Raw genomic sequence first — 10,307 nt, forward strand, 5'->3', positions numbered from 1 at the left:
TTGTCATAAAGCCAGTTTTTGAACCCATCCATCCTTTTTCTAACACGCTTATCCCCTTTGGGGTCGTGAGGCGGCTGCTGGTGCCTATCTCCAGCTGTCAATGGCGCGAGAGGCGGCGTACACCCTGGACTGGTCGGCAACAGTTTTTGAACCATCTTAATATTTAAAATTAAATAGTTTTAATTTACGTTGCTCAAAATCAGTACCCAGGGTTTTCAAAGTAATAAAGAGGTGACCAGTCAATTACACATTGTACAGTGTACTACCAGAGGAAAGCCTATAAATGTATCAGCCCATCCCCTGGCCTGTCACATTTTATTTGAATATGAATTTCCGAAAGGAAAAGGTGAGTTATGATATGTATTTATTTATTTATTTATTGCCCTTTATGACCTGCCACTTTGAAATACACACGAGCCACCCCACTTATTTGACGACAGCTAAATAAAAATAAAACAAGCTTTTAGATGTGGCTTGTCACTCTGGCCAGCCCTTTTAAAAAAAAAAAAAGTTTCTGGACAAAAAGTAAGTTAAAGCGACAAGTAATCTACGCAGAGTTACGTTTTTAGTCAGTAAATTAACTTTTAACAGTGTGTTAAAATATGAGTTAAACATTTGTTTTGTGACAAACTAGTGAAAGATATGTGCTCAACGCTACACAGATAAATAATTTAATTAAAGGATATATTATGAGACTGTAAAATTGCTTGTATGTATCTCCTGGTGGGATGCAATGGTTCACACCTGACGTGAAACTATGCAGGTGTCAAAAATATCAGACAGAAAGACTCACACAGACAGACAGGTATGGCCAATGGCCAATGAGATAATGTGGAGTGGAAAGGTTAAAAAAAAAGCTGGTGAAACGTGGTGGGTTTACCATTGCAGAGGTCTGCATAATCATTGCAGCAGTTGTTGTACTGGGAGCACAGCGAGTTGCAGTGGCATGGGTTGAGAGAGTTGTTTTTTCATCACATCTGCCCCTACAAGATGTGGCAGCATCTGGGAAAAGAGGAAAGGTTCACAAAGGTATTCACGTTCTTACAAAAAGAGATAGCGTCACAGTTAGCAGATTATTTCGTTCTTTGTTGCTCACCCGTGCACAGTGTAAAATAGTCAGAACAGCAGTCATTGTACTTCTCACACGCCGTGTTGCACTGACAGGAGTAACCGCTGTCTGTTCCATACCCACACCGACCCTGACACGAGTCCAGGCTGTCTGAAAACACACCAGAAATCTTTTACAACAATGCATCAACATTCAACCTGTCTAAGCTTGTCATCATAAGGATGTGATGTCACAGTTGAAAGATGAAAAGTGTCTTACTGCTGTATCCCCGGTGGAACAGGGTCATGCAAAGGAGAAGGAGAGCAGCGACCTTCATCTTGGATCGGCAGCCACCCTAAAACAAGGTGTCCCAGCTGTTACCATGTCCATCTTTTATAGCAGATTTTTTTCTCAGCCAATCCAGAGGGAGCCACATGAACTCAACCCAATCAAAATCACGTCAATTTGGTTATGATTGTGAAGACTGAAGTCTGCAGGTTGTTTTTCTGATGAGCCATTTTAACTTATCGTTTGCCTGAATTCTTGCTGTATGTTGAATGACAAGAAAAAGTTTAAGGCAAAACAAAAGGATGAATTTGTCCATGTAGTAGTAAATATGTAAATTCCCATTACTCTACCATGTGAAATGCGCACCTGTCTACGATGCAGCAGCGTACAATTAGATCAGGTCATTAGCTTTAATAATGATGAGGGCTGGGTTTCAAAAACACTTTAGTTTAAATAATGAATTAATGATTAAACATCTTATGGCAGTTTATTCAGCAAGACACAGAGCTTAAATCAACATCCATCATAAGCCGTTTTCTATTTTTGCCAAATGAATTTGATCAGATGTTTTCCTTCTCAGGGTCCATCCGACGTGAAAACATGCAGTTGTTAGTGCAGCGCCCCTGATCACGTTGAGGTTACCTGCTCCTTTGGATGTGTAAACACCATGAAGCAAACATATTCCTCTCACGGGGTTTCAGATCAATGGAAAATGTGGTAATGTTGACATTATGAAATATTTACACAAATGACTACAAATGAAACTTTCCATTTAGCTTGGGCAGAAAACATAAGATTTGTCTTGAACTGTGTTGCAGTTTCAACATTAAAATAAAAAATATTTCTTATTCATTTTACACAATTTTACACATTATATTATTATTATTATCGACCTGTCCAGGGGTCTCGCCCATTGAATGTTGGGATAGGCACCAGCAACCCTCGCGACCCCAGCGACCCCAAGCGTGATGGAAAATGGATGGATGGATTATTATTATTATCATACATTTATTAATCTACTTGTTTCTAAAAGATGATAAACATTAATAATGAAAGTAACAGTAAGGACTTTTCACTTTATTTTAGCCTTTTGGGTAATTATGCTGCAGATTGGTTGGAAAGTAAGGAAAGGTATCTTATCTGAGATGCAAAATTGCTTTCTACTTAAGTGCAGTACTATAATAACTCTGTAAAGTTAAATTGCCCGTGGAAAGTTTTGTGTTTCCAAACCATCATTTCATCTGTAAGTTTGGATGAAATACAGCAGCACAACCCCCAACAGCTTCATCAGGTACAAAGTGTTTTGTTTTTACTTATCATTTTGGTCATCAAATACTTCCTTAAATTAAATGATTAGCTTAATGTGTCAAATATTGTAATATATACTACAATGTGATTAATCAAGATTACTCATTTTAAAGTCTCCAATTATCAGACATTTTTGATGAGATTACTATTACTATTACTATTACTAATTACTATTTTTTATGTCCAGCCACTAGTTTAATGGTTAACTTCTTTCTTTCTTTCTTTCTGTTCTTTCTTTCTCTTCTCTTTCTTTTCTTTCTTCTTTTTTCTTTCTTTCTTTCTTTCTTTCTTTTCTTTCTTTTCTTTCTTTTTTTAGGTAGGCTAGTAGTGCTAATAACTAAATTAATTATTGATTTTTTAATAATTTTTTTACTCATAATTTTTTTTTTTTTTGTCAGAGTCACATTGTAGAGTAGGTTGTTTCGTCAGCAGGTCGGGAGCCAGCTTTGTCTTGTTGAACTCATCAGGTCCTCCGGTCCTCTAGATGGTGCTACATAAAAGTATTTGTCTGGAGCCGAAAGCTTTTGTCCTTGTTGGGCTTCCTTCCTTCCACGGCGTGGCTTTCAATGACATTTTGAGCTTTCGTAAGACATCTCTGTTTTTTGCAGCTTTAATCATGTCGTTAGCTTTTTTATTCAGAAGCGTTAAAGGAAGCCGCTAAAGGTAAGTAGACTTTTTTATTCGCTTGGAGCTGCGCTTTAAGAGCTGCTGTTTTTAATGGTAGATTGTTGGCTTTTTGACTTTCCCCTATTATATTTCAATACATTTGATCTCCCTGTAATTACTTAAAAGCATAAACACATTTGCTTGTTTCCTCTGTGTGTGGTTCAGGCCAGCATCGGTCAGCCTGTGCGGTGTTTGCACTCTGGATGTCAGCTGCTGGCTTGCTGATAAAGCCTTGCTGATGAAAACTGAGGAAAAAACACCGGCTACACCTCATCAACTGCAAGAAAGCGCTGGAGAAGTTTGAGAATGACATAGCACAGGTATGACAGCCTGCACTCGTGTGGTGCTGGGTTTCACCCCCTCATGCTGACTGGTGTGTGACCGTGTTGTTGATGCTGGACTTTCAGGCTGAAGCCTGGCCTGCACGAGCAGGCCCAGAAAGAAGGCTGGAGCAAAGCAAGCAAGCTGGAGGGTCGCAGAGCCAAAGAGGGTCTGATCGGCCTGTTTGTGGGGAATCAGACTGCAGCCATGGTGGAGGTAAGGACCGCAGGGATCAATCCGGAGCTTAATCTTCTGTTTGCTGGGGTTAACGCTCTGTTTCTTGTTCGCTTACAGGTGAACTGTGAGACAGACTTTGTTGCTCGTAATGAGAAGTCCAGGCAACTGGTGAAGGATGTGACCTTAGCTACACTGACTCACCATCAGAATAAAAATCAAAGCCAGACAGGATATGTAAAGGTAAAGATAGCTAATTTAAACATACCCTTTTTTTGCAGTCTTGCACACTTGTAACCCTCAAACTTGAGGCTAAAGTCATGTGGGAGGGGGACAGTTCTCTGTTAACTATCTATTGTTTTATTGTTGTTATTATTGTTTTTTTGTGGTGTTCCTTATTCTCTTGTGACGAGCTGATGAGATTTTATTTATTTATTTATTTATTTTTATGGTCTACAGCAACATACCAACATTGATAATTCCAGCTCACATGCACAGGAGAAAGACTTTATAATTGATAAAACTTTTATGCCTAAGTAAAGATGCCAAAGGAGCCAAACCTTTTTTGTCAGTGCAGTTGGTTGGGATTTAATTTGATAGACAAATGCAAAGTAGAAGAAAAAGGATGCGTGGTTTAATTTTCTGTACAAATCAAAATCAGAAATTGTATTTAGATAGATGGATAGATATAACAGCCTAACATAAAGCATATCAGAGATTGAATTGTGGACAGGTTTATAGCAGTGTTGGCTTATAAAGCCTAAAAACACTGAAGATCTCATTGAGCACAGTTAGATCCGTCAGCCGAAGTCTGGCTTTTGTTGTCAAGTGATATGAATCAAATCCAATTGTGTTTGTAATTTACTAAAAGTCATGTAGGATGACACAGCAGACATGGAAGATGATATTTTGATCAGATGATGCTAAAAACCAAACAAATTAGGCCTACGTATGGATATGTAATGTGAAAAACATACTGTGCTCGTCACCCTGAATGGCAGCATCATACTGTGGGAATACTTTTCTTTAGCAAACACTGGGAAGGTGGACAGAGTTAAGTGGAGCTAAATACAAAGAAAACCTCTTAGAGGCTATAAAACACTTAAGACTGGTTTGGAGGTTCTCCGTCCAGCACAACAACGCCCCCCAAACATGCAGCCATAGTTACAATAGAACATATGTTTACATCAAACTATAGTCTAGTCACAGTCCAGACCTAAATCCAACTGATAATCTGTGGAAAAACCTGAAATCTGAGGTCTCACCAGTCTGAGCTTGAGTTGTGTATCGAAGGACTGAGCAAATATTTTGCCTTTATATGTGCAAAGCTGTTAGAGAAATGTCCCAATGGTCTTGCTGATGAGTCTACGAAGTATTGAATGAATGTACAAACGTTCCATGTTTTATTAGATTTTTTTTTAAACCAATACAAATCTGAAAGAAGCATGGAACATTTTTTCTACTTTAGCATTATGTGCTGCTTTGTGTCGATGTTTCACATAAGCCCCATTCTGATGTGCAACTCTTATTTTCAGAGTTTCCTGTCTGGTGACGAGTTGAGTAAACTCAGTATGAAAGAAGGATCTTCATTAGCTGACCACCTGGCTCTCACAATAGGTCAGTAAACAAACAAGTGGTAATATTATTTATTTCCTGGCACAGATGTGATCTGCCTGATTAAAAGCGGGACATTTTACATGAAAGGAAAGCATTAGGGTTTTGATTTTCTGTGCTGATTTTAACTTAGACCTTGCAGATGACTGAAAGAGAATATAAGGCACACTTAAAATCTTTAGATTTTCTCAAAAATTGATGGTGCGCCTTTTATATATGACTAACATTGTGCTTACTGACTGATTTTTAGTGGTACAATGTTATGAATGTAATCCCTCATTCGTGTTAAATTGCGTCTGTTTTTTTTAAAAACCTTTTAATCTCTGAATCTGAATCTTTAGTGCTTCCACACTCTCTGCCCTGTTCTTTTAAAAGTTGGTACTCTAGGTTCTTACAATCATGCATAAAAGCTTCACAAAGTGTTGCACACTTAGACATCTTACCTAATTAGGAAACTATAGTTACTGCACAGCATTGCAGAAGAATATTATTCCAGACTCTAACATCCGATTTAAGTCCTGATAAGACGCTGCTTTGGACTACCGTGCTTTTGGGAACCTTTTGCTGGTAACGTCAACATAATTTAACACATTTTACGTACTTGATTTAGAATTTTAGAACATGGCACTGAAAATGCAAAAAAGACAAAGATTACTTCTATTTAGTTTAGAAAACTTGACAAAAGTAAATAATTCACAAATATTCAAAATTCTCGATATGCATAATCTACTTACATTTTATTCTATCTGTATTAACTAAGCCAAAGTTATGCATAAATAAAATTAAATTAAAAAAAACCTGAGAAAAAGGGATCTTGGATGGTTAAGCATAGGTCAATTTAAACAAGTAGGTATTTTACAAACTTGAAAAAAGTGATCTTTTTTTTCCCCAAGGTTCTTTTAGGACATATTCTATTTTAGTAGGAGCAAAAGCAAAAATTACTTTTTGAACTATGCTGGTTGCTGACCCTTGATTCAGTCAAACAAACAGTAAAATAAATATAGAAGTAAAGTAAAATACTATAAATGGTCTGAATTCACCATAAAAGGACTAAAATAAAATGCTGTAGTGAAGCCTTATTAAATTAAGATTACAATAAAATAAGTACAACTTGCTCCACAATCTCATCAAAAAAATAGTGCAGAGAAGAGACTTCACATTTTAACATTTTATGTATTGGCATAATCTCCAGGTATTTCAGAGAGACGTAAAGTGTCAGTGTTGACCACTAACTCACCAGGGTAGTCCACTCAGAAGTCCACTCAGCACAAACTCTGTGGAAATCCTCCCAATTCTGTTCCTTCAAAACTGCTTCTATCTCCAAGAAGCTTAACAGACTCCTGACTTCTCCCGTAATGCTGCTTGATTTATACTGTCGTGTCCTTGTGTGCTCTGAAAGGCGCTTTGGAATAAAATGTATTATTATTATCTGCCGCGCCTTGAACCCGTGCGCTCCTCCTTAAAATTGAAGAAGGGCTGAATGACGACCTTATTTGTGTCGTTTCTGCCTCAACCTGACCGGCCTGATCTCTTAGTCAGATGCCTGGGATGGTCTGTGGGAGGTGGTCAGTATCCCAAAAGTGATGTAATGACACAATTCTGCAGCTAAAAAAAGGTATAGTTAAAGGGTAAATACACATTTGATGCAAAGGGAATGTGCATTTAGCATTTACTAAATACAACGCTGTAAAAGCTTTTAGGTTTTGGTTCATTTTGGATGAACATACACTGATCTGAACAGTGAAACCCATCTGTGTTGAATCAAGTGTCAGGTGCTTTTTGTTCTGCGTCAGATTCCTGCGGCATTTTAAGTTAATCGGGCTCACTGAGTTCAGTTTGATGCATATGACATCCATAGGGAGTGTAATTGCAGCGTCATAATAAGCCTTGTTCATGCTTCTTGAAGTTATTACTGAAAAAAAAACAACACACCATCTACAGATAAGGGTGCTTTGAATAAGTACTTGTCTCTCTTTTTAGATTTCCTGTGTTTTTTGTTTTCTTTTTTACTTTTTTTCTCACATTTACATGTCTCAAATCATCAAAAACATATTAGGGATTTCCTGAGGAATTGCAATTTTATTTTAATTTTTCAGATGATGACTTAATGAGTTAAGGGGAGGGAAGCTACACAGACCAACCTGAAACACAAAAAGCCCCCTCAATGATTCATGAATTAATTAACCACATATTCCTTTTTTAGAAAACTTAGTTTAATTTCAAAAGCCACACTCAGACCCGATTGCTGGCAGACCTGTAGCATCAAGAAACCACTTAAGTTGCTTGTTGTTTCAAGCAGCAAAGCTTCGTTAAATGCTCTGTTATTACTGCTTATTCTGTGACTGAAAACAGCATACATCTATTATTGACATATTTGCAGGGATGAGTTTAATGGCCAGGATTGTGGATACAAAAAATGATTTTGACTTCTGCTTCTGCCACTTCCATCAGCAACCCACAGCTTTTACTGATTAAGGCGGAGTGTTTTTTTTAAACCTTTTATTTAAAAAAAGATTGCTATGGGCTTTACAGACAGGCTGTATTCCTCATCTTAATCTCTTAACGTTTTTCTGTAGCTGCTATAGACACACCTACTCTTCTTTGTGATTGTTTACGATACCGTACGGCCATTTTGAGTATGCAATTATTTCTGGTTATGTCAAGTGCTGCACCTACATCAGGCCAAGTATAAACATCTACAGTTCTTCTGAACGACAACCCATAGTGCAAGTATAACTCAGCCTTAAAATGCCAGGATTCCCCCCATGTAGTTTAAGTCTGCCTTCGTTTGTTTATTTACTTAACTTTTTTTTGTAATGTAATATAGTAGGGACCGTTGTCAATATTATCAATGCCTCAATGTATGACTGCAACATAAACATGTCAGTAAAACTCCTCTATCTGCAACAGTTTAGTAGTAAACAACCCAGACAACATAAGCTAACACTAGCTGTTATTAGCTTGGCGGACACGGACATCCCATTGATGTGGTCGAGCGGCACCCCCACCCCCATCCATTACAACAACTACCAGCAGGATTAGCCAGTTTTCTGGTGGAAACCCTGTAGATCCTGTCTTGACAGCATGTAGGAAAAGTGGCAAAGCCTCATATCATGAGCAGACTTAAAGAAATTCAAGGACCAATTATTAATTATTTGTCTGGGTTCTGGGTGTAGGATCTGGGCAATTTGCCGTACTTGATCAAACCACAAATTCTTCCCTTTATCCGAACATATTGAAGGAGAATCCGTTTGGGACCTTTACCTCGAGCACACTTGGGTTATGCAGCATTATATCAGAAGCACAGCAGCAGCTCAACGTCTGAATCACTAAAAGGCGTGGCCTAATCAAAGTGAGTCATTACATTCAATTGAGAGGCTGTAGAATGACCTTAAAAAGGCTGTTCATGCATGAAATCCCTGTTGTTGTCAACAGTGGCACAGCCAGTTAATACGGTTAGGGGATTACTCTTTTAAATTAAGCCAGGTTGATTCATACAGCTTAATCTTTAAAAATCATTTGGAAACTACAGTGCATTTGTTCTGAAACATTTAAGCATGACTAAACGGTAAAAGACGGCATCTGTAAGGGGATAAATACTTTTTCACAACACTGTACTGCAGGTGTTCTGCTTGTGATTGATTCCAACTCACTTCTGCACTGGCAGAGGACACGAATGGTGGAGCAAAGCTTGTTTATTTTTTAAAGAATTGTTAGAATGTGTACATCAGAAAATGCAATGTTTAATAGAAATGTTTAATGACCTCCAGAAAAATGATTACTATCGGTAGTTACATATCTTCTGTCCTTCTTAGGTCGCCTTGGTGAGAACATGGCTCTGAGGAGGGCAGTGATTCTGCGGGTCCCTTCTGAGTGGCACATAGGTTCCTATGTGCATGGCAACATCAGCGGCCAGACCGAGGTGGTGATGGGCCGCTACGGCGCTCTGGTCATATTCCAGGGTGGGAAGGATGGAGAACGGGATACTTTAGGTCGTAAACTTGGACAGCACATCGTGGGGGAGGCCCCTTTGTCCCTGGGCAACATGGATGACCTGCCTTGTGGTGAATCTGAGACACGGCTACTGCCTCAAACCTTTCTGGCAGACCCTAGTAGGACTGTGGCGCAGTTCCTCAAGGGTCAAGAGGCCCGAGTGTTGGACTTTGTTCGATTTCAGTGTGGAGAGACACTGGAAAAAGAATAGAGGAAATCCCGTAATGATTCTCTAATGTGCTTTTTAATGTGCTTTAAGACTGAGTGGTATCACACATGAGATGACAGAATAATGTAAAAAAAAATAAAATAAAAAATGTATGTGGAGATGAGGAAATAAAAACATGTAACGATGAACTTTGGACATTTAATTTTGTGTGTCTGCTTTCTGAATGTACTTTTCATAATTAAAAATGTAAATTATGCTCCTTTGGGCAAATACTTTTTAAGTACAAACAGATTTTGCCTATGGGAACTGAAAAACAAGAAAAATGTGGGGAATTCTGAATTTCTTAGCCATTTTTTTGTTTTTTAAATTTATGAGCTAATTTCTGAGCAAAATATGAAGTAATTAGTGTTTGCGTGTGTGTGTGTGTGTTCTAACATTTGTTACAGTGTAAGGACCATTTCTCCAACATATATTACGTTGTGAGGACCCAAAGGCTGGGCCTTATAAGAAGAAGTGTTCTTTAGATTTAGGACTAATGCGTGAATGCGTGAAGGGTTATGTATGTACTGGTAATGTTTAGGGTCAGGGCCATAGAAATAGAAGGAAAATTAATGGCAGTGAATGCAAAGTCCCTGAAAAGATAGAAGGACGAAACGTGTGTGAATATTGGGTGTGGCACGATTATAGCGGCTGTTAAAAACCCGCAAAATATGTGACAAATGCTGC

General features: G+C 38.3%; 2 protein-coding genes across 2 annotated transcripts in view; one reads left to right on the forward strand and one right to left on the reverse strand.

The window, feature by feature from the left end:
* endou (endonuclease, polyU-specific) overlaps positions 1-6,870 on the reverse strand; it is a gene marked incomplete in the record, with an annotated part of 32,789 nt that extends 25,919 nt beyond the window's left edge. The window contains 3 exon segments of the mRNA XM_036151479.1: positions 1,105-1,219; positions 1,328-1,403; positions 6,657-6,870. Coding sequence (XP_036007372.1) covers positions 1,105-1,219; positions 1,328-1,385 — 173 coding nt within the window.
* On the forward strand, positions 1,712-9,717 carry LOC118567260 (elongation factor Ts, mitochondrial-like). Its single transcript, XM_036151955.1, is given in 8 exon segments — positions 1,712-1,721; positions 3,561-3,578; positions 3,581-3,630; positions 3,718-3,729; positions 3,731-3,847; positions 3,926-4,048; positions 5,341-5,422; positions 9,235-9,717. Coding segments are annotated over 8 exon segments (801 nt in total). The 3' UTR covers positions 9,624-9,717.
* Positions 9,718-10,307: the final 590 nt, after the last annotated feature.

The sequence above is a fragment of the Fundulus heteroclitus genome, chromosome 20 (assembly GCF_011125445.2).
Source record: "Fundulus heteroclitus isolate FHET01 chromosome 20, MU-UCD_Fhet_4.1, whole genome shotgun sequence".
In the NCBI taxonomy this organism is placed as follows: Eukaryota; Metazoa; Chordata; class Actinopteri; order Cyprinodontiformes; family Fundulidae; genus Fundulus; species Fundulus heteroclitus.